This window comes from Protobothrops mucrosquamatus, unplaced genomic scaffold (assembly GCF_001527695.2).
Source record: "Protobothrops mucrosquamatus isolate PMUCROS unplaced genomic scaffold, P.Mucros_1.0 scaffold14, whole genome shotgun sequence".
Taxonomy (NCBI): domain Eukaryota; kingdom Metazoa; phylum Chordata; class Lepidosauria; order Squamata; family Viperidae; genus Protobothrops; species Protobothrops mucrosquamatus.
In genome coordinates, this window is record NW_015386401.1 from 2,117,039 (window position 1) to 2,141,752 (window position 24,714).

A 24,714-nucleotide genomic window follows, 5' to 3' on the forward strand; every position below is an offset into this window, starting at 1 on the left:
ATCATCCTGTCTCAAGATTTCCCCCCCCCCCAAAATGGAGTCAGGATTTCTCTAAGAGTGCTTGACTGCACAGGGAAGCTTTTAGTCATCTATAAAAAGCAGTCTTGCTAAAAACACAACACAAGGGCTACGGGAACACTAGGGGGATTCTGACTCAGTCGTTGGTTCCGTAGGACGGCTGAGGGGAAGAGTTAAGAGTTCTCTATCAAAAACTACCGGGGCGGAAAAACCCATCATACTGCCTCAGGCTAGGCAAAAAACACATCACGGTTTATAGAAATGGAAGCATCCGAAAGGGCAATAAGGCTGGAGAAATTGGCTGGGAGGTCCTCTCCAGTCGCTACCTCCTCTAGACTCGCTTCTCCCAAGATGTCCACCCAGAGGCGAAAGGATGCAACCGCTGGACAAGTCCAGCCGTCTTCACTTCTTATCCACACCGATCGTCCACGCCCGCCAGGCTGGTGTTAAAGGAGGGTTGCGCTCTTCCTCTACGGCGTTTCCTGGTTTCAGTTGCTCTCCACAAGTTTAGCCAAGTCTTGTCTGAGCTCGCTCAGCTCAAATATTTTCATGTCCATGATCTCTGCCAATTTAGCTACCTCCTGGTGCATCTTCTCCCGTTCGGAAAGGGTCTCCGAGAGGGCCTGTTCGGCCAGATGCAAGCGCCGCTCCAGCTCTGCGTTCTGTCTCTCTAGCTCCTAAGGAAAGAGAAAGGAGGAGTCCTGCGAATCAAACACCCGTCAGCTTGGTCAGGCCTGGCTTGGGCACTCCCTGAAGAGGAACCTGAGCTTCTTAGGCCAGGGCTTTTCAACCAGTGGTACGGGTACCACCTGTGGTACATTGGCACCTGGCAGGTGGTACGTGGCCATCTTAGAAAAGTGGTAGCAGGGGAGGGGAATGAGCTGAACTGGTGGCAGCACCGCACAAGCCTGAGCGAGAGATGGCTGGAGCTGCAGGGCTGTCAGGGCTCAGCGGAAGCGCCAGGATCAGCACCAGGCTCCAGCTGGAGCTCGGCGCTGATCCTGGTGCTTCTGCTGAGCCCTGAAGAAGCACCAATCAGCTGGAAAGCAGCACTGATCCTGGCACTTCTGCTGAGCCCAGAAGAAGCGCTGATCAGCTGGAATGTTGCAGCATCTCCAGGGTCTTGTGATTTACATTCAGATGCTTGGCAACTGATTCATATTTATGACGGTCACAGTGTTCCAGGGTCATGTGAAGTGACCAAAACCTGCTGCAACCACCCAGCAGACGGGGGGGAATAAAAACCAAACACCCCCCACCCCACCCCCGCTGCCAATCCTCAACAGAAATGCTCACAAATGTGCCGCCGGGTGGGCAGGCAGGTGTCTTGCTCAGCTGTGGCTGGGGGGGGCACTTTTTTTCAGTGCCATTGTAACTTTGAACAGTCACTAAGCGAAATGTTGTAAGTCGAGGACTACCTATACTTCATCACTTTTTTCTTTTTTTTTCTTTTGGGTCATCAAGTTTTTGACACCTTGCTAGGCGACTGGTAGTACTCGGATGTTGCCATATCCTAAAAGTGGTACAACGGGTGAAAAGGTTGAAAAGCCCTGCTCTAAGGCTGACTTCCCCCACTCCCCCCAGGGATCTCCTCCGTAAAAGGATCTCTGCTACGGTAGAACTGGGAAAACTTTTATCTCTGGGAACCCACACAAAGTTGGGGATATTCTGAGCTAGAGGCATCTGATCTGGCATGAGGTGGCTTCAAATATTCATAATCATACCATCTAATCATCTATGATCATAGCTTATGACAAATAATCTAAACCAGACGGTCAAGAGGAAAGCCAACCAGGAAGAAACAAAGACATGAATCACATCAGAACTGTTCACAACAAAAGCTGCGTGGTGGCAAAGAAACCCACCCCGTTTCTACGTTTCACAGGTATTTCGTCATGTCCTCCCTTGGACTTTTTCCATAATCATTTCTCACCCGCCGTTATCTTTGTTACCTGCACCTTTTGGCGGGTTTCCTCATATTCATCATCCGGTTGCTGTTGAAGGCCCTTTTGGCTTCTCAGTTGTTGAAGCTCCTGAATCATGAGTGGGCGGGGAGGATATCGTGAAAGAAAATGGAGAAGCTATGTTAAAACAAAACTGAGCGTGAAAAATGTAATTCATACTTCCACAATTTATTTTTGGAAACAGGGCAGATTAAACTTTCAGATGAAGTGGAAGATTTTTTTGGGGGGGGGACAATCATCTCCCAATCATGGCTGCTCTTTCCAGTACTTGGCACTGAGGATCAGGGACTGAGCTTGGAAACAGAGAGGAAGGTAAAAAAAATAAAATAAATCCCGCTCAATGGAAGATTCACATAATACGGGTAATGGGATCTCTTCACGGTCCAGATGTTGTGTGAACCTTCTCGTCCGCTCAAGTCAGGAGGTGTAGTTTTAAGCTTAAGGTATTTTGTTCAAAAGAAACAGATGCCATAAACTGGGAAGACAAACCACGTTTACAAATCTCTGTATCCTCTCAAAAAATCCAAATGAATGAACCTGGCAATCGTGAGAACATTAAGGGAAGATTCCCTGGGCATGGAATGCAAATTGTATCAGGGAGGGAGGGAGTAGGATGAGTGGGGGAGGGGGATCTGATATTAATCTATTAACCACTTCCCACATGAAGCCCCTCCTTTGGTGCCCCAAGCCCACTGGCAGAGTCAGATCTATAGGCTCTCATGGAAGATCAGGAGGGTTCAACTATAATAATAATAATAAAGTTGGAAGGGACCTTGGAGGTCATCTAGTCCAACCCCTTGCTCAGGCAGAAAACCCTATACCATTTCAGACAAATGGCTGTCCAGTCTCTTCTTAAAAACTTCCAGTGTTGGAGCATTCACCGCTTCTGGAGGCAAGTTGTTCCACTTGTTGATTGTTCTCACTGTCAGGAAGTTTCTCCTTAGTTCTAGGTTGCTTCTCTTCTTGATTAGTTTCCATCCATTGCTTCTTGTCCTGCCTTCAGGTGCTTTGGAGAATAGCTTGACTCCCTCTTCTTTGGGGCAGCCCCTGAGATATTGGAAGACTGCTATCATGTCCCCCCTCGTCCTTCTCTTCATGAACCTAGACATACCCAATTCCAGCAACTGTTCCTTATATGTTTTAGCCTCCAGTCCCCTAATCATCTTTGTTGCTCTTCTCTGTACTCTTTCTAGAGTCTCAGCATCTTTTTTACATCGTGGTGACCAAAACTGGATGCAGTATTCCAAGTGTGGCCTTACCAAGGCATTGTAAAGTGGTATTAATACTTCATGTGATTGGAGCTGACCTCGCTGGGGGGGGAGGGGCAAGATGTTCCAGAGGGCAGGCACAACAGCAGAGGAGACCCTCCTCCTGGACCCCACCAGCCAGAATTCTCTGGCCGATGGGGCCTGCAGCCTGCCTCCTCTGCCTGCATGGATGGGGCAAGTCAATCCCATACAAAATCAGAATTGTGCATGCAATGATTTCCACCTATAAGCAGTGGAAGTTGGACCTTGAAGAAGCAGGATAGAAAGAGTACTGAAGATTTTGACCTTTGATTTGGAAAAGACTCCTAAGAATAATATGGGCAGCCAATAAGGCGAACAAATGCATCATAGAAAACAAATCAATCCACAGTTTTCACTCAAGACACAAATGACCAGGCTCAAACGATCATATTTTGTGAAGACATAGCTCTACAGAAAAGTCTGCAATGCTGGGAAAAGTGGGAAAAAAGGGAAAAATAGAATGAGCAGCAGCAAGATGGATGGACTTGATTAAAACAGTGGTGTAAAGTCTGGAAAGCCCGATGGACCAATTAGAAAACAGATTATTCTGGGGGGGAAAAAATCTCAGCTGTTCACTAGCAGTTGACACTGATGTAATGGAACAAAATCATAATCAAACTGCTTAGGGTAATTTGATTGCAGCTAGGTAGAAATGTTCCCCCAAATAATAGTTTCTGACTCAATTAGCATGATTAAGTGATGGTAGATGAAAGCTGCAAGGACCGGAGCAGTGGTTAACCAGGTTAAGAATTTGGGGTGTATACTGTCATTTTGTCCACTTTTACATGCTGGTGAATTGTGGAGGTATGCAATGTGGATTTAAGTTTTCAAAAGCTGTATGTTTTGGGTTTTTTTTTTTCTTTCTTTGCAAATAGTGAGTTGGATCCTATTCTCATCTCTTCCTGCTTTTTAGCTTTGTGTCTCCCTTACAGGCAACTGCAGTCATTGTGTGCATGAATGGAGCGCTCCTTATTCTTGTGTGGTTTCCCCTGAGCATTTCTGTCCCTGGCTGAGTCTCTTCTCCATCTGGGCTCATTGAAGGCATAATAAGCAAGGAAGTAGCTGGAGGCAAAAGGTTGTCAAGCTCTGTTTCTGAATAGCGAAAGAGGGCTCGTACGCCTCAGAATCAGTAATAATATAGTAGTGCATCAATAATGCATCAGTAATGCAATTACTAGCTAGGCCACTTGCTTTGCTTGCTGTGTGTAATGAGAGTGCGCACCTCTGTCCACACTGGCTCCCATTTGTAAATAATAATAACAATAACAACAACAACAATGTTGGAAGGGACCTTGGATGTCATCTAGTCCAACCCCCTGCTCAGGCAGGAAACCCTATACCAGTGGTGGCGAACCTATGGCACGGGTGCCAGAGGCAGCACTCAGAGCCCTCTCTGTGGGCACATGCACCGTCACCCCGGTCCTAGGCCTTCAGCTGGGTTTTATAAAACCTTTTCGCTTTAGGCCTCCGCCGCCGTGTGCAAAAAAAAAAAAAAAAGGTTCAATCAATCAGTCAATTTCAACTTCTCGCGGGAAAAAAAAAGATCTTGCAAAGTTGGAATTGATTGATTGAACTTTTTAGTCCCACCCAGTCTGCTGTTACCACTGCAGCCACACCCACCCAATGGGCCACACCCACCCAATGGCCACACCCACCCAGCACCCGACGATGCATAAGTGGGTTTTGGGTGGAAATTTGAGCACTCGGTCTCTAAAAGGTTTACCATCACTGCCCTATACCATTTCGGACAAATGGCTGTCCAGTCTCTTCTTTAAAACCTCCAGTGTTGGAGCATTCACTGCTTCTGGAGGCAGGTTGTTCCACTGGTTAATTGTTCTCACTATCAGGAAGTTTCTCCTTAGTTCTAGGTTGTTTCTCTCCTTGCTTAGTTTCCACCCGTTGCTTCTTATCCTGCCTTCAGGTGCTTTGGAGAATAGCTTGACTCCCTCTTCTTTGTGGCAGCCCCTGAGATCTTGGAAGACTGCTATCATGTCTCCCCTCGTCCTTCTCTTCGTTAAACTAGACATACGCAATTCCAGCAGCCGTTCCTTATATGCTTTTGCCTCCAGTCCCCTGATCCTCTTTGTTGCTCTTCTCTGTACTCTTTCTAGAGTCTCAGCATCTTATTGTATCAACAAATATAGGCAGAGGTTCACACATGTTCTCAGACACTTCAGACGTATTTTAGGCTACTTATCTCTCCTGCACAATTCCAGGAAAAGGAAGGTTGGTAATGAGCCCCCAGCATAATCACCTTGGATATTAGAAACATGCAAATTCTAATTACTGCAGTAAAGGACAGAAAAGCAAGCCAGCATCAGTGACTCCTGAAGTACTGTTTCCTCAGCACAGTTTAATTTGATCACCTGCTAGCCCAGCCAAATCTCCTTGCCAGGGATTCTGGCAGCACCGTCACATTAATCAAGCTGACAATTAGGATAATGCAGACGCTCCATCCAGTTTCTCCAGGAAATGCCTCGGGTGTTCCGGGAGCCTTTGCCACCGAAGAGCAAGTAGCTTCCCTCTAATTGACTCAATTAACCCAAAATTGTGGATTCAAACCCTCTGATCAGTGAACACGTTGTGTGACCTGGCTTTGTATTCTAGGCTGGCTCATTGTAGCTATTTGTTTATATTATATTTGTACAGCTGCCCATCTCACATTTGTGACTCTGGGTGGCCCACGTAGTTAAAAAAAGAGAACCAAATAACACAAACAATAAATAAAGTGGAGGAAAAGAGTAACAACGCAATCATCCTGAAAACCAAATAATAAACAGAACTGATTAAGACTCAGATTAAAAGCGAAAAGCATAAAAAGCAGGCAACTCATGGATCAGTCAGTATAACCATCTAGCAAATTCCAAACTGTGACCAGATCTCCGGGTCAGTTGACAAAACCATGTTTTTACAATCTTTCAAAGGGCAAGCAGGCTTGAGTCCAATTTAATCTCCCTGGGTGGGTGGGTGGAGACAGTGTTGTAAAGGGCAGGTGCTGTGGCAGAAAAGGGTCTCCTCCTGCATCCCGTCAGATGACACTGCTTAAATATTATTATTATTATTATTATTATTATTATTATTATTATTATTATTGATCATAATAAGCCAGATGTTCAGCCAGATGTTCAGACTGGATTTGGCATTTTGTCTACCTATCGAGTGCTTACCCAGGACCTGGGATCGGCAGATGTGGATGTTTGATGGTATTACAGATATCGTCGCAAGATGGAAGCGGTTCCTAGTAAGGCCGCCTTTTGCAATTGACTAATGGTGAATTTGTCAATGCCAATGGTGTTCAAGTGGTGCTCCAGTTGTTTCGGGATTGCACCCAAGGCGCCTATTACTTTTTTTTTTTTTTTTTGAAAATTTTTATTTTTAAAATAGAAAAAATTATACATCTTTCAAACATAAAATGCATTAACATACATACATTTCAATTCTAACATTACACATTTTAGTTATATAACTATTAATGCATATCAAGGCGCCTATTACTATTGGTACTACCCTTGCTTGCCTTTGCCACAGTCTTTCTATTTCTATTTGTAGGTCTTTGTATTTTGTTATCTTCTCCAGTTCTTTCTCGTCTATTCTGCTGTCCCCAGGCACTGCCACGTCCACTGCAGACTTTTTTGTCTTTCTTGTCGACAATTGTTAAGTCTGGGGTGTTATGTTGCAGGTGCTTGTCTGTTTGAATTCTGAAGTCCTAGAGCAGTTTAATTTTATCATTTTCTATGACTTTCTCTGTTTTATGATCCCACCAGTTTTTGCTTACAGGCAAATGATATTTCTTGCAGATCTTCCAATGCACCATTGTTGCTACTTTGTCATGCCGCTGCTTGTAGTCAGTCTGTGCAATCTTCTTGCAGCAGCTTACCTGGTGGTCCACTGTTTCTTCAGCTTCTTTGCATAGGCGGCACTTACTGTCTGTTGCTGTCTTCTCAATTTTGACTTTATTATTATTATTATTATTATTATTATTATTATTATTATTATTATTATTATTATTATTATTATTATTATTATTATTATTATTATTAACCTGTCTCCAGAAGCTGTGAATGCTCCAATAGTGGAAGTTTTTAAGAAGAGACTGGACAGCCATTTGTCTGAAATGGTATAGGGTTTCCTGCCTGAGCAAGGGGTTGGACTAGATGACACCCAAGATCCCAACTTTGTTATTCAGATAGCAGTCTTACAATATCTAAGGGGCTGCTACAAAGAAGACAGGGTCAACCTCTTCTCCAAAGCACCTGAAGGCAGGACAAGAAGCAACGGATGGAAACTAATCAAGAAGAAAAGCAACACAGAACTAAGAAATTTTTTTCTGACAGTGAGAATATTAACCAGTTGAACGGCTTGTCTCCAGAAACTGTGGGTGCTCCATCACTGAACGTTTTTAAGAAGAGACTGGACAGCCATTTGTCTGAAATGGTGTAGGGTTTCCTGCCTGTGCAGGGGGTTGGACTAGAAGACCTCCAAGGTCCCTTCCAACTCTGTTATTCTGTTAATTCTGTTCTGTAATCAATGGGACCCCACAACATGCCCTTTCCGGTGGATCTGATGGGATGGGTAGATGTGCAGAGGCAAACCAACAAATAAGCCACCTGCACGCCATGTTTAGTTTTGTAAGTTAATAACAGCGCTTTTGAATTTAACCTCGAAACAGACTGGCAAACACAGCCCAAGTCATTTTTTGTTCCAATCTGCAAATAGAGGGTTATTACTAATCTAATCTTGCAGAATGAGATGCAGAGAATTACTTACTGCCACTGATGATGTTACCTAGTTGGGGTAGTGAAACGTCTGCAAGGAAACAAGCAAGCTCAGAGAGCACCAAGGACCCCTTCAGGTCACCCCTGAGCTACAAATATTCTCCTTTATCATATAATTACTTATCTAAGACCACCCAGAGAATCTCCCCTCTTGTTTTTAATTGTGGACTTCTGAATGTATAAGCTCTGCTCTAGAGTGGCAGCTGAGAGATCTGGGATGCAACTACTGACCTCATCTTTGGCCTTCACCAACTGTTCCAGCTCTTCTAAAGCCGGGCAGGTCTCTTTCCTGACATCGCCTGAGGAATTTTGGCCTCTCTGGGCTTCCAGCTCTGCCACCTACGGGAAATTGGGGAGAAGGAGAATGGAGTTAATTAGGACACTGTCAGCAGAATTGTTGAAAAGTGATGGGCTACCAAATAATCATGACCACAAACTTGAGTCTGAAAAAGACAGGGATTTGAGATGAACTGCGAACAATCTTTATGACAAAAAGACCACAAAATGGATCGTCTTCTACCCACAAACCACCCTGAAAGACCTGGATGCTAAGCGGCAATACCCTCATTTATGCTCAATGCTCTGCTTAAGGGAGATAAGTGGAGGATAGGACCTCCATCTGCATAATCTTTTATTTGCTTGTGACAGTCCATCCACTTTCCATACTTGAGTTCCTATATTAGAATGTTTGTTCTGAACAGGAGGACTGTAAAATTTCTGGAGTTTTATATGTCTTAAAAGAAAGTTAGTGACTGATTAGATCAGTGGTTCTCAACCTTTTTAATGCCGCGACCCCCAACCGGTCGTAAGTCGAGGACTAAACCGGTCGTAAGTCGAGGACTAAACCGGTTGTAAGTCGAGGACTACTCAACCGGTCGTAAGTCGAGGACTTTCCCTGCCCGGGAGCGCCGTGCATGCGTGGTTCCGCCCCCTGCGCCGGCCGAGGCGTAGCTGGCAAGCGGCAGAGACGGAGCAGGCCAACCACCAGCTGGCCCAGCCCAAGGGAGGTAAGGCACCCACCAGAAAAGGGGGAAAAAAATGGCGGACAGCCTTGCTTGGCGACCCCCATGAAATGGTGGATCGACCCCAAATGGGGTCGCGACCCATAGGTTGAGAACCACTGGATTAGATTCTTTCTCAAACCACTGATACTCAGTTCTTTTCCCTAAATGCCATAACCTTAAGCCCAATAAAACCCCTGCAGCCCTTTTCTAATGTAATATAATTCATGCTGAGAAATTACGGTGGATAATTTCCAGTTTAATTTGCATCCAGAGCTCTCCCAGTCAGTCCCTATATCCAGACCAGAGTAAGCATACTTGTGGCACAGCTAGCAAGATATAGCTTGATGCTATATTAAAATCAGCACGACATCAAAAAGGCAAAAGGCAAAAAGAGGAAGAGAGAAAAGCATTGTGGGAAGTCAGAGCCCCAGAGAAGGAAATATTAAAAGGGCAGAAATATATATTTCCTCAAAAGTATTTTAAAAAGCAGAAACCAACTTTGGATCCAAATCTCTCTGCCCCAAGCAAGACCTAGCCCCATACAAATGCAGATGTAAAACCATCAGAAAGTTGAAGCCAGAGCAATCAAGAAGACAAAGAGAAAATCTGCATGCCCCACCCAAACTCTAGGAGTCATTAGCCCCATCACCTGGGAAGCAGGATATGATAATCGGATTAAACCACAGATATCAAGGCCTAGAAAAACACTCAGAAATAGCCTCAAAGTTCATGCCACAGGAACAGGAAACTATTCCAAACAGGGCTAGAGGGGGTGTAAAAACCTTCTACCCATGTGCCCAGTCTCTTTTTTCTCCTCTGCTCCTTCTTGCAAGGACCATCTTTCTTCTGCAATAAACTGTAACCTTCTTCCCAAAGCAGTCGCCATGTTTGCTTATTTATTCCAGGCTTGGACGAACCAGGATGAAGACTTACTTCTATCAGCATGAAATGCAGTAATGTACGTAATACATATAATTCCTATATCTCTACGTATCTATACCTATCAAAAGGCAGGGACTTTCCAGAACTACTGGTACAATACTGTATGTAATTAGCAAGGGCAGAGAATAGCCCATACTTATTCAGCTTCTATGTACATAACACCAGCAGAAAACAGAAGTAAAATCTCACACCAGATGATTCCTCCCATATTCCGCATCAATAAAGAGACAATTTGTTGAACAAGAATGATGCATCCAACAGTTCAGATGGCAAGATTACTAGGAAACGTACAATTATTTCTGCCTGAAATTTAGGCTATTCTCCTGACGTGTGCTTCGACTTTTCTGTACCCTTTCATTTCTTTCAAGCGCAATCACTGCTATTTCTTCTCAATCTCTCTGACACACACACACACAAACACAAATGCAAACATATGCTTTATCAGCTTTCTTAAAGCCAGAAATCTCTCTATTCATTCACAGAATTGCTCTTATATATCAAAGCCAGAAGTTTTATCAGCAGAGCTTTGGAATTACTGAATGTCCGAGTAATTTGGAACCCCAAATTCTAGGAAGGAATGTTTGGAGTAGGAGAAGTTGGAAAGCAAATGATGGCTTCATTCATTACCAAATCAGCCTGAATGGCAAAGAGCATCAAGCGGGGCTGGATTGATCTACAAATAAAATCTGTTTTGCCGCACACAGATTCTCAAGTGTAGCAAAGCTGCTGCAGTAGATAAACATTATGAATGAAGGTTAAAAGAAAGTCAAAGTAGGCTCTGAGCCGCCTTTCTTAAAACTCGCATGTCTTTAGCAGACTTTAGTAGCAATGTTTAGACCAGTGATGGCGAACCTTTTAGAGACCGAGTGCCCAAACTGCAACCCAAAGCCCACTTATTTGTCGCCAGGTGCTGGGTGGGCGTGGCCCACTGGGTGGGCATGGATGTGGTCATGGCAGACTGGGTGGGTGTGGCCAAGGTGGGCGTGGTCACCTCGATGTTGCTCATGGGGAGGGACATCTGTGGGGGCTGGGCAGGGTTAGGGGAGATCCAGGAGGTCTCTGGCAGGTGGGGCAGTGGGCAGGAGGCTCGTCCTGCGGGGTGAGGCAAGGCAAGGCGAGGCAGGATGGGGGTGCCATTGCCGTGGGGCAAGGAGAGGCAGGGGCCGGGGCGGCTGCTGCCTGACACCATTGGCCCCTGCACACAGAGTCCAGCAAGCGCATGGGGACCAACAGTGTCCGTCAGCAACCACAGACTGCCAGCCCCTCAACCGGCTCACTCTGGGGCTCCGCAGCCCACCGCCAGCAGTTCAGAGAAGCCGCCTCTGAGCTGGACGGCCAGCCAACAGCTGAGGAGGCGATACAGTGGGTCGTGCCCAGGAAAAGGAGAGCATGCGAGGCCAGGAGGGATGGGATGGGGGGGAGGGAAACCAGCCATGCTGGGATGCATCCGGCCACATGGGAGCTCGGCGAATTAGCGGGTGGCTGGTTGAAGAGGGACAGTTGCCATCTCCAAGGCATGGTGCGCGTGCCCACAGGGAGGGCTCTGAGTGCCACCTCTGGCACGCGTGCCATAGGTTCGCCACCACTGGTTTAGACAGTAAGTAGGAAAAAGTCTGTTTGCCACTGCTCAGCACTAGCTGGTTGTCATTAAGTAGAACAAAGCAGGGATTGGGGAGAAAATAGCACGTACAACCTCAGAAGTGCTTCCCCGTGGTGCCCTTTCCTCACCAAGGCCTTACAGGAAACCAAGGCTCCATAAGAATTTGGTGTGCAACCTCAAAGCCAGACAGCAGCATGTATGTTTTATATTGCAAAATTCTATAGAGAGAAGCTAAATTGATTGCATTTATCGTGCCATTAGAGAGGCATTTCTTTTCCAACAGGTAGTCTTTGACTTACAACAGTTTATTTAGTGACTGTTTGAAGTTACCCTTCTTTCATTTGTTGGACCGGAAGCTTTACAAACGCCGAAAATGACAATTGGGATTGCAATGCTAAGAGTCAGGTTTTCAACAAACCTCTACAGGTAGCCCTCAATTTATGACCACCACGGAGCCCCAAATTTCTGTTGCTATGTGAGACGGTTGTTAAGTTGATTTTGCCCCATTTTGCAACCTTTCCTGTCACAGTTGTTAAGTGAATCACTGCAGCTGTTAAGTTAGTCCAGTGATGGCGAACCTTTTAGAGACCGAGTGCCCAAACTGCAACCCACTTATGTATTGTCGGGTGCCGGGTGGGCGTGGCCCATTGGGTGGGTGTGGTCCATTGGGTGGGCATGGCCCATTGGGTGGGCGTGGCTGCGGTGAGAACGGCAGACTGGGTGGGGCTAAAAAGTTCAATCAATCAATTCCAACTTAGCGAGATCTTTTTTTTCCCCCGAGAGAAGTTGAAATTGATTGATTGATTGAACCTTTTTTTTTTTTTTGCACACGGCGGCGGAGGCCTAAAGCAAAAAGGTTTTATAAAACCCAGCTGAAGGCCTAGGACTGGGGCGACGGCGCGTGTGCCCACAGAGATGGCTCTGCGTGCCACCTGTGGCACACGTGCCATAGGTTCGCCACCACGGAGTTAGTCACAGGGTTGTTAAGTGAGTCTGGCTTCCCCATTGACTTTGCTTGTCAGGAGGTGGCAAAAGCGGATCACATGATCACGGGACACGGCAACCGTCATAAATACGAGTCAGTTGCCGAGCGCCTGAATTTTGATTATGTGATCACGGAGATGCTGCAATGGTTGCAAATCTGAGAAATGGTCGTAGGTCACTTTTTGGAGTGCCATTGTAACTTCGAATGGTCACTAAACGAGCTGTTGTAAGTCAAGGACTAGCTCTGTAGGCCTCAAAGGAGTTTGGCGGGAGAGGGCCCCACTGGTCAGGCCGATAGGCGCCGTGAGGATGAGGATGCCCTACTTCCTTATCCCTCCTCTATCGGAGAACCTTGAATAAACCTCTTGGACCTCCACTCACTCGTTGGCGCAGCGTTTCGGTCTCCTCCTGATATGCCGCCAGCTGCTGCTTCCATTGCTCCACACTGGCATTAGCTTCATGCAACGCAGCCACCAGTTTGTTGTTATTGTCTTGCAGAGTGAAAAATTCGGCTTCCCACTGGACTTCGCAAACAGACCTGGGAGACACAGGGACAGGAATCATGCAAAGCATTCTAAGTATTTTACTGATGATGATGATGATGATGATGATGATGATGATGATGATGATGATAATAATAATAATAATAATAATAATAATAATAATAATAATAATAATAAAAAGTTGGAAGGGACCTTGAAGGTCATCTAGTCCAACCCCCTGCTCAGGCAGGGAACCTATTCCATTTCAGACAAATGGCTGTCCAGTCTCTTCTTAAAAACTTCCAGCGTTGGAACATTCACCGCTTCTGGAGGCAGGTTGTTCCTCTGGTTAATTGTTCTCACTGTCAGGAAGTTTCTCCTTAATTCTAGGTCAGTGATGGTGAACCTTTTAGAGACCGAATGCCCAAACTGCAACCTAAAACCCACTTTTTTATCGCTGGGTGCCAGGTGGGCGTGGCCCACTGGATGGGCGTGGCTGTGGTGGTCATGGCAGATTGGGTGGGTGTGGCCAATGTGGGTGTGATCACCTCGATGTTGCTCGTGGGGAGGGACGTCTGTGGGGGCCGGGCAGGGTTGGGGGAGGTCCAGGGGGTCTCTGGCAGGTAGGGTGGTGGGCAGGAGGCTCGTCCTGTGGGGTAAGGTGAGGTAAGGCAGGGCGGGGATGCCATTGTCGCAGGGCAAGGCGAGGCAGGGGCCGGGGCGGCTGCTGCCTGACACCATTGGCCCCTGCACACAGAAGCTAGCGAGCGCATGGGTGCTGGGATGCATCCGGCCATGTGGGACCTCGGCCAGTTAGCGGGCGGCTGGTTGAAGAGGGACGGTTGCCATCTCTGGGGCATGGCATGCGTGCCCACGAGAGGGCTCTGAGTGTCGCCTCTGGCACGCGTGTCATAGGTTCGCCACCACTGTTATATGCTTTAGCCTCCAGTCCCCTAATCATCTTTGTTGCTCTTCTCTGTACTCTTTCTAGAGTTTCAACATCTTTTTTACATCGCGGTGACCAAAACTGGATGCATTATTCCAGGTGTGGCCTTACCAAGGCATTGTAAAGTGGTATTAACACTTCTTGTACCTTTCTCTCTTTCCTACAGCAGCTGACATATTTTCCATCAATCAGTTGTTAATAAAAATGAAGGGCAACAAAGTTGGAGAAGGATTTCTAACAAGGGCTTCGAGGGCAGGTATACGTGGAGATAGTTATCCTGAATTTCAAAGTAACGGGCGGAATAAAACAGCCTCTAAAAATACCCACACCCAATGAGCAATTAAACAGTTGTATCCGAATTAACTGCGGTTTCTCATATTGCTTTCAAGATTTATTTCTGATAGGTAGGGAAGGAAAGTTTCACTGAATTAATATGGTTGTCACCAACATGTCTCGGAGCTCACAAAACCAAGTAAAAACCCTATTAAAATACAGTATTATCAATTTAGCAGAACATAAAATCTTGCCTTCTACCAGGAACAAAAACTCTGGGGAACTGCAGTAGAGCAACTCTGAAGACACACTGTTTCCCCAAAGGGAAGCTAGTTTTTCAAAATTAATATTTACCTTTAGTGTTCAGAGGCACCAGCTGCCACAACGCGGCAAAAATTAACCGTGTGGCCAAGTTGCATGGAAACAAGTTAACCATCGCCAGCTTTCAACTTACTGGCGCTGGTATTTCTAAACACATGTGATATGCCTTCCCTTGTTAAGCACACTATACTCTGTGTTAAAAGGAAAAAGAAAAAGAACCAGGTATATTCCCTTGTTGTGATATATCGGGTTAGGGGGGGAAAAAACAAACAGAGGGAATCTATGTCTGGGTTAAGACTAAGGAAATGAATAAATTGTATCACAAGTCCTGACTCATTTGGGGGGGCATGTTTTTGGGAAAAACAGAATGAACTAATAACCAAAATCCAATGCTTTACTTTCCTTCCCAGGATTTTGATAATGGAGCTGCTGGAATTGGGTATGTCTAGTTTAATGAAGAGAAGGAAGAGGGGAGACATGATAGCAGTGTTCCAATATCTCAGGGGCTGCCCCAAAGAAGAGGGAGTCAAGCTATTCTCCAAAGCGCCTGAAGGCAGGACAAGAAGCAACGGATGGAAACTAACCAAGGAGAGAAGCAACCTAGAACTAAGGAGAAACTTCCTGACAGTTAGAACAATTAACCAGTGGAACAACCTGCCTCCAGAAGTTGTGAATGCTCCAACCCTGGAAGTTTTTAAGAAGAGACTGGACAGCCATTTGTCCGAAATGGTATAGGGTTTTCTGGCTGAGCAGGGGGTTGGACTAGATGACCTTCAAGGTTCCTTCCAACTTTACTATTATTATTATTATTATTATTATTATTATTATTATTATTATTATTATTATTATTATTATTATTATTATTAGCATAACTACAGAGCCCGGGGGGGGGGATGTAACTGCAAAAAAAGAAACGGGACGAGAACACCCTGATACTGTAGCTAATTTGTCTGACAACAATTCTACATGTGACATCAGACATGTCACATGTAGAACACATAAGCAGCTTAGCAGCGCGGTGACTGCCACACCACTTTCTTCTGCATTCCCAGCTGCATTAAAATTTTCTGAAAGTGAATTTGTCCTTTGATTTGGGGGATTCTAAAAGGATTCGCTCATATTTCCAAAGCAGAAGCGATGAACCTGGAGCGATCTCTGTTTCTTTTAGTGCATTTTTAGGGTAGCTTTTCAACATAAACCAAGGTGGCACAATTTCATCAGGACTAACGATCACCTCTGGTGATGGAGTCGGTGTAATTATGGCGACCTTTGAAAAAAAAATAGCGCAGGAGGTCCGAACAAAAGTTAAAATTGACTTCGTTGAATTCACGTGCCGTTCGTATTGGACACGGTTTGTCTATGCTGCAGTAACCCATTTCAAAACATTTTTGCCCACTCCCGTGAAAAATGACAGCTCAATAACAAATTTTAGAGGCCTCTGGAGGCTGCAGTCAAGATTTCTCAGACTGCATCAGTGAATTAAAAGTTCCTAGAACGGCTTGTAACAAAATAAAAACAAAACCAAGAGGAGCAATACCACACGACATAAAATTAGTAAGAAACTGAAAGTTTTGTGAGAAAGCTATGCTTTCTCTGCATTAGCAAATGTTCATTTCACAAACACTGCAAAAGACAATATTGTTGTGGCTATGCGTAGAACTGTATCTGTGTGTGCAAAGTGCACAATATTGATAAAAACTACAAAAAAAACCCCTATTTCTTTGCAATCATGTTAGAGGTTTTTTTTGCAGGTATTTATTAATACGCAAACACACACCGATAATAGAGAGAATTATGCCAGTGAATGGAAGGAAATGAGTGCCACAGTAATCAGCACATACTCCAATTTAGCATTTAATTTTAGACATTTTCCTAGTGATCTGAATTTAGCAGGAGCAAAGTGTGTCGCAGGGTGAATACTGAAGGAGCAAAGCAGGAAATATCTTCATCACGAGCTGAATGTGGCACTCTAAAAAAAAATCAGTATTTCATCCATTAGTAAAGAACTAAGCGTGTGTGTGTATGTGTGTGAGAGAGAGGGGGGGGGAAATAGTATACTTAAAGAGAAGGAAGTGCTCTGGTGTGCACAAGAGGGCAAATGTCTGCAATGCTTTAAAAGCCCGTTCGATCTGTTCCTGGGGCTACACAGCTGCCTTTGAAGCTGCCATGTGATCCACAGGAAAAAATGTGGCTGTTTTCAAGAATTGCAGATACACGCTATTTTTTCCCACGCTGGGTACTCTAAAGCAGGGCTTTTCAACCTTTTCACCCATTGTACCACTTTTAGGATATGGCAATATCTGAGTACCACCAGTCGCCTAGCAAGGTGTCAAAAACTTGATAACCAAAAAAAAAAAAAGGAAAAAAGTGATAAAGTACAGGTAGTCCTCAACTTACAACAGTTCGCTTAATGACTGTTTGAAGTTACAATGGCACTGAAAAAAGTGCCCCCCCAAGCCACAGCCGAGCAAGACACCTGCCCGCCCGCCTGGTGGCGCTCTTCCTCCTGTCTGAGGTTTTCATTGTTGTGAGCATTTCTGTTGAGGATTGGCAGCGGGGGTGGGGTGGGGGGGGTGTTTGGTTTTTATTCCCCCCGTCTGCTGGGTGGTTACAGCAGGTTTTGGTCACTTCACATGACCCTGGGACACTGTGACCGTCATAAATAAATATGAATCAGTTGCCAAGCATCTGAATGTAAATCACAAGACCCTGGAGATGCTGCAACATTCCAGCTGATCGGCGCCTCTTCTGGGCTCAGCAGAAGTGCCAGGATCAGTGCTGAGCTCCAGCTGGAGCCTGGCGCTGATCCTGGTGCTTCCGCTGAGCCCTGACAGCCCTGCAGCTCCAGCCGTCTCTCGCTCAGGCTTGTGCAGTGCTGCCACCGGTTCAGCTCATTCCCCTCCCCCGCAACCACTTTTCTAGGATGGTTGCGTACCACCTGCCAGGTGCCAATGTACCACAGGTGGTACCCGTACCACTGGTTGAAAAGCCCTGCTCTAAAGCACCTTTTGTAGAAGTGTGTGGAGACAGCCTTGAACAAGAAACGTGAGGGGCATTATCAAAACATCAACTTAGCCTGAGAAGACAGGAAAGAGTAGAAAAGAAATTCCAGATTGCCCCATGTCAATTCTCTTGAGTGTACAAGGAAGGGAAAGAGAAACACTATCAGGTTTTCTATACTGTATGTTATGACCTATAGGCAGGGGTAGGCAACCTTGGCTCTTTTATGACTTGTGGACTTCAACACCCAGGATTCCTCAGCCAGCTTTGGGTGTTGAAGTCCACAAGTCATAAAAGAACCAAGGTTGCTTACCCCTGACCTATACCAATAGAGTTCCAGTATTTTTTGTGGGTGTCTATTTCCTGACCTGGTTTAATTTAAAAGGCTGACATTTAATTTAAAAGGTTGAATCCAAAGCAACACATAGTCCTCAAAAGCAACAACTTCACTGGCATTTAAAAAATAAAACAGCAGTATCTTAGCATCTTCTTGACAATGCCATTTGCTTTCGTTAAACCACTCGGTGGAAAATGAAATGCGGAATATGTATCCATGTGAATCACTGCCTAACTGGCGGCTCACCCTTCAGAGAACATCTTTTTAATGCGCTCTCTTTCTGTTGTCATCTCCATGTCAGCACTCTGGCTCCGGAACAGCTTGTCATCTCCGGGACCATTGGAACTAATGATGGGGCTGGCCAGAATCTGTCAAGCAAAGGAACATGAGAATCAAACACGTGAAGGGAGGGGTCGACTTCGCTGTCCTCAAGACAGCTTGCTAAGCAATTCTTCTACACTCCCCCCCACCCACCCATATACAAATACAAAAAAAGCATCTCGATTCACCCCATCCGTGCCCGCACAGAAGGCATGCTGTGGGCCATCAGGGAATTCCGGCTGGCGGGGTCCAAGAGAAGAGTCTTCTCTGCCGTGGCTCCTGCCCTTTGGAACATCTTGTTCCCTTACCCCACCCCAAGTGAGGTCACTTTCCACGCTCCTGACCTTCTACCACAGTGGTTCTCAACCTTTTTAATGACGCGACCCCAACCGGTCGTAAGTCGAGGACTAAACCGGTTGTAAGTCGAGGACTAAACCGGTCGTAAGTCGAGAACTACCCAACCGGTCGTAAGTCGAGGACTACCCAACCGGTGGTAAGTCGAGGACTTTCCCTGCCCGGGAGCGCCTCGCATGCGTGGTTCCGCCCCCTACGCCGGCCGAGGCATAGCTGGCAAGCGGCAGAGACGGAGCAGGCCGACCACCAGCTGGCCCAGCCCAAGGGAGGTAAGGCACCCACCGGAAAAGGGGGGAAAATGGCGAACAAAAAAAATGGCGGACAGCCTTGCTTGGCGACCCCCGTGAAATGGTCGATCGACCCCAAATGGGGTCCCGACCCACAGGTTGAGAACCACTGTTCTACCAGATCCTGAAGATCTGGCTCTGCTAGATGGCTTGGGGCCCCAATGGAAGAGCATCACACTTGGAGGTTGTTGATGGACCAATAGTAGATCCCAACTCCTTCTTCCCTCCCACCAATCCTACTCCCTCCCTCCCCATCTTTTAGTCATAATTTGTAATCTGTATTTTTATGGCAGTTAGATAAATGTGCCTATGGAGTTATTGCTTTCACTGTTATAAGCCGCTCAGAGTCACCTTGGGGTGAGACGGCTGGCAAACAAATTGAATCACTCAATCTCCAAGTGGTTAATCTCAGCACCCAGCTAGAACTTCTGAACCATGACAATGATTCTATTAACTTCCTCTCTCTGCTCTCTTTCCAGGGTTAGTTAATATTCTTGTCTCCTCCAGGCCAATGGACTGTTCAGACATCCTCCTCCTCGTGTACTACTAATCCATCTGTGACTAGCCTGGGGAACACATGCCTCTCATCCTCCAGATCCGTCTACCCCTGTTACCCAGGAGATCAGAGGAAAACAGCCATCCCTTGGTGGTGGTGTGAAGGAGACTGTCCTCCAACCATAAATCTCTGGTGTCTACTTTCTTCTCTCCTAAGCAGCAAGGAGGCAGGGGAAATCAAAGGCATAATTTGTGGACGCACGTAAATCACTCAGATCATATCCTAAATCAGGGGTGTCAAACTCAATTTCATTGAGGGCCGCATCAGCATTGCAGTTGCCCTGGGAGGGCGGGGGTGTGTGGCCAGGGTGGGTGCGGCCTACTGGGTGGTCGTGGATGGAGTGGGTGTGGCCTACTGGGTGGGCGTGGCCAGCTCTACATCATTCGCGTCAAGGGTGCCTGTGGGGGCCTGGGCAGGAGCGGGACAGATCTGAGGGTCTCTGGGAGAAGGGGGTGGGACCAGGGCAGAGCCCATCAAGCCGGATATGTGAAGTAGGCAAGGGCCATTTGCTGGCCACTTCCAGGCGATGGTGCATTTCTTCATTCCTCACAAAGGGTGACACCTCCTCAGCATGCACCCAGGGGGTGGGGCCGACGCGGCAGGGGCCGGTCCTTTGCTGTTTCCAGACAGCCTTGTGGAGCTAAGACTGAATGCGTTTCAGCATAGATGCCACCACAAAAGTGTACATTGGCTCCCGGCCGGCCTGAGCCAGGGCCAAGGCAGCGGGGGCCGTTCCCTCACTGTTTCCAGGACGTCTTCGCGGGCCACATGAAACCACTTCGCGGGCCGCATCCGGCCCCCGGGCCTTGTGTTTGACATGTCTGTCCTAAATAGACAGTCCAAGCTGTAGGAGATCTCTACTGATAGGATGGGTACACTCAACCGAGTCAGTTAAACCTAGGGGTTGCACTCATGCAACATACTGAGCAAATTTGGTTCATATTTTTTTTTTCCTGTGGGTTGGCATGCTGTGAAACCCTGTCTGTTTACGATACGGTGTATTGTATGGATCCAAAACTAAGCTACATCAGTAATCAAGTTGTGGAATCTGCAGAGCCAAAAAGGAAAAAAAACAACTGAGTGTAGAGACCCTCCTAGTTCTGCCATTGTCCGCTTAAAGCAGTGGGACCCCCAGGAATAGAAACTGTTATAAGCTAAAGTTGAATGAATTCAGAAAGCCCGTTTCTTGTCTGGTAGTGCAAGACATTCTGCAGGAGCCAATCTGGACCAGATATTTTGTTTCCCGAGCTTTTGGACTCCTGCTGGAGCCCCCATCCTCGGGGAACTTCTCTCTCTGGCAGGGTGTGCGCGCTAAAGACATTCTCTTGCTGGCGCTCAGAGCCCTTCATTAAATTGTTTCTTAACTGCCTTACTGCCACAAAGCCTGACTCTTCTGCTGTTACCTGATTTCCTGACTTTTTTTGTTGCTGTATCTGCACACTCAGCTTTGCATCTGCTATCGCTGGGGTCAGAGAAGCTTATCTCAACGGTAAAGGACCTTTCTTGTCAGCAGAAGTTTTCAGTTCAGTCCCCAACATCTCCAATTAAAAGGCTCTCTGGCAGCCAGGGAGAGGAGGATCAGTTTTGGATCCTGGAGAGCCACTGCCAGTCAAAATGGATGATACTTCTTGTGAACGCTGGCTGCATGCAGTTCCCCAGCCATTTTTTATTTTTTATTTGCAGCCTCTCAGAGTCCCGCAAAATCATACCCCATTCGCTACCAGACGCTAATTGTGCACTATGCAATTTCTTTACAAAAAGAACAGTGGGGGAAGGGGATGAAGGGGTAAAGATATGTAAAATTTGGTGTATTAATATGTTATAAAGAAATAATGTATTTTTTATTCTTTGAAGAGGAGATGGTCAGCTAACACCCCCAAATCGCATCCGAAGGATGAGGAAAGGAAGGAGGTGGGATGTGTAGGGTAGTTGAAAGGGAGGAGGAGGAGAGAGGAGTAGGTAGGAGGGGAGAAGAGATAGAGGGAAGTAGGTAGGAAGGGTGTAAGAGAGGGCGGATGCGGGGTGGTGGTGGCTGATCACTTCTGATTCTTTCACAATTATATTTAATATGGTATTTTTTTTAATGATGTACACCATATTTGTAAGAATTTGTTTATTTGAAAATTAATAAAAAATTATATATATATATATAAAAAAGAACAGTGAAAACAAAATGTGAGCCTAAGAGCTTTTTTCTTTTTCTTTTTTCTAAATCCACGGGCTCTGACTTCGGAAAAGATTTGCTGTCCTTGACAGAGAGGCCCTTGACCTGAATCGTGCTTAATTTGCAGTGAATTCGGCCGTCCCACTAAGGACCGACGGATATGGGACTTAGTCCCTCCAGACTTACTTGGTGGGAAGTCAAACTGAGGGCGGGGCTGGTTAGTTCAGTTTTATCCTGTGATTTCTCTCTGGCCAGGCGAGCGGCTTCTTTTACTTCTTGGAATTTTGCTGCAAACTGTGTTTAGAGTATACAGAACAGAAGACAAACAAAATGCAAAATGCAAAAAAAAACACCAAAAAACAACAAGTCATCTACTGCTCTGGAACTTCCAAACTAAGCCGTGAAACCGCAACCTTCCTATTATCAGCTTCTCCTTTTCTCCTGCCATCTTTCCTCTCTTTTGCTGAGGGCTATTGATTTCCACACTGTGAATGATAGGAAATCAATGTTTTCTGGACAGGAGTAAGGATTTGGCTGCCGAATTAAGAGCTATAAGCACTTTTCTAGGACTGAGTTTCAAATTAACTGTTACCTAAGCAAACACTTTTGTTGCAATAATGGGAAACGTTGGGAAGCAGCCGTTCACAGTGGTTCTGAGTTAGAGTTAGAAGAAAGCTGTCACCTCATCCCTCTTATTTTCCCTTTTGGTTAGGAACACTGCAATTAAAGCATCCCTGCTTAAGTGTTTCCAGTCAAGATAAGCCATTGCTACTGAATACAGACTGGCAGTTCCACCATTAATCAGCAATTGCCACTAGAAGGAATTTTTCCAATGTTTATTCAAAATCTCTTTCCTGCAATTTGCACTCTGGAGCAAACACACAGAACAGGTCTTCCAATAACTGAAGATCTGCTCAAACGGCTTTATTTTTTATAGTTTTAGGCCTCACTCTTCAGCCTGAATTCTTTGACGATGTTACGGAATCATTAAAGGTGCCCATGGTTGTTTGTACAAGACAAATTGATTAAAACTAAGGAAACCCAGCTTTGAATCCCTATTTAGCCATGGAGCTCACTGGATGACCTTGAGACAATCTCATATACTGTATTGTGTACTTTCTCTTACATTCACCTACTTCGCAGAATGATTGTGAGGAGAAAAAAAAGACACTTTTAATACATTAAAATGAGTATTATAAGTAATAAAGAGATAATTCAAAGAAAACAGCAGGCAAAAAAGTCAGTTTATAATGATGAGAATACTTTCAAAATGTAAGTGCCAAAAATATATTAAATGATACATCAAGAAAGCCTTTGGGAGGGGGGGGGGTTATTCCCTCTTGTCCAAAAGAAGGACTGTTAAGAAAGATGAGTCATGTTTATATCAACCTTCCCTAATCAGCTGGCCTCCAGATCTGTGGAAGTAGAATTCCTATTCTTTCCCAAGCAATGGTTTTGCAGGTTGGGATTGATGGTGACGTAGTCCAATACACCATGAAAGGTGGGAAAACTGATCTAATTTGGCTGCAATAACTGATCTTGTTACTCTGTAAAGCTGTAAAATCCTCCCTGCGATTAAAACACTGGTCTTTGTAGCTTTAAAACAATGGAAGAAATGAGAACACCCACTGATCTCTGCCGATATTTTCTTGGAAAAGCTAGTAGGATCCAAACTGTCCTTTAGAAACTTTAGTAAAATGGTCTTTTCCCCATCCAGTTCCTATAAGTCATCACCTGAGAGAGATGCTGTTCAGAAGGAAAGCCCAGCCCATACACTGTGTTGGCTCTGCTATCTGCCCATTGGCCAAACTTCTGCGAGGTCTTTGTGAAGGTCATGTTGGGGGTGATGGTGCTATTGATGATGGCCTATGAGGAAGACAAACACCAAGACTTTTAGAGTCAGATTAGAAAAGGAGTTATTTCCACAACTAGCAATTGCATGAATAGTTTTTGAAAAATGATAAGAAGCATGGGTGCCGGATGCAGGGATACCCAGGCAAGCGACAACAAATTAAATGTATCTGGACAGCTCACATATCACGCTTACAATTTAGTCTTTGAAGAGTTGCTCACACAATTATGAACATGGTGGAAATGTTTTTAAACGTTCTTCATTGGCTCTAAACCAGGGGTAGGCAACCTTGGCTCTTTTATGACTCGTGGACTTCAATTCCCAGAATTCCTGAGCCAGCCATGCTGAGGGGACAGGGAGAGGTTTCCAAGCTGAGCCATGCTGGCTTAGGAATTCTGGGAGTTGAAGTCTACAAGTCATAAAAGAGCCAAGGTTGCCTACCCCTGCTCTAAACCAAGACAATTGGAAAATCTGAATAAGCATACTTTGAAATTTTGCATGACCAAATCAAACTGTTTCATTAATTTAAAAAAAATCTTTCTGGGAGAGCCAAAACAGTATGATCACAATGTCACAGGAGACATGGGTAGAAATTCCCATTCGGCAATGAAGGTCATTGGGTTGACACGAGGCTGTTTATCATATTTCAACTTAATACACCCTACAGAATCTGTTATGAAGAATGATTAAAATGTATTAAGAACTTAACTTCCTTAAAGAAGGACAGAATATAATTATCGCAATTATTTTTCATTACTAGTATCATTGTTTTAAAACAAGAAACTGGACAGGGGAGAAGCTGCTTGACCCTTAGGCCTCACCTTGGTGCCTCCCACACTGATGATCCGATAGACATTGCGAGTAGCATCATAGAAATAGGACACTGTCAAGGCGTGCTTACTGGCAGGGATCCAGTTCCTCTTGGTGGCAGGATCAATCTGAAAAATGTGGGCTCTGGTGCTAAAAATTGGTTGCTCCCTGCAGAAGTGAAGAAAATAGAGCATAAGGACCTCAACTGTAGCAGGGAAGAATTAGGCAACCCCTATCACCGAAGGATGTATTTCTCTAAGTTTATACACACAGAGACACACAAACACGTTCTAGGTCAAGGGGTTATGTGAAGTCCCTGGGTAGGGACAAAATTAGAATTTAAGAGGCTGATCTCAGACAACAGTTAACAAATGAGGCCTTAAAACTGTTATTCTTCTTCTTGTATTAATTGTGCAGAAAAGGGGAGTCTGTGGT

The 24,714-nt window shown here is 45.4% G+C and overlaps 1 protein-coding gene across 1 annotated transcript; it reads right to left on the bottom strand.

The window, feature by feature from the left end:
* Positions 1 to 245: 245 nt before the first annotated feature.
* HOMER3 (homer scaffold protein 3) lies at positions 246 to 24,473 on the bottom strand. Its single transcript, XM_015810690.1, has 8 exons — positions 24,291 to 24,473; positions 23,352 to 23,483; positions 21,804 to 21,911; positions 18,182 to 18,303; positions 12,958 to 13,114; positions 8,278 to 8,385; positions 1,971 to 2,051; positions 246 to 695 (listed from the first exon to the last, which is right to left on the bottom strand). Exons 1-8 carry the CDS (start codon positions 24,471 to 24,473, stop codon positions 507 to 509), a joined length of 1,080 nt encoding a protein of 359 aa, XP_015666176.1. The 3' UTR covers positions 246 to 506.
* Between the last annotated feature and the right edge of the window lie 241 nt (positions 24,474 to 24,714).

Excerpts from the sequence above, each read along its gene's own strand:
- HOMER3 (XM_015810690.1), bottom strand. The coding sequence starts at position 24,473 with ATGCTCTATTTTCTTCACTTCTGCAGGGAGCAACCAATTTTTAGCACC. Across the intron at positions 2,052-8,277 it reads TGGTGAAGGCCAAAGATGAG|GAGCTTCAACAACTGAGAAG; the intron begins GTCAGTAGTTGC and ends CTCATGATTCAG. Across the intron at positions 696-1,970 it reads AAACCCGCCAAAAGGTGCAG|GAGCTAGAGAGACAGAACGC; the intron begins GTAACAAAGATA and ends CTCTTTCCTTAG.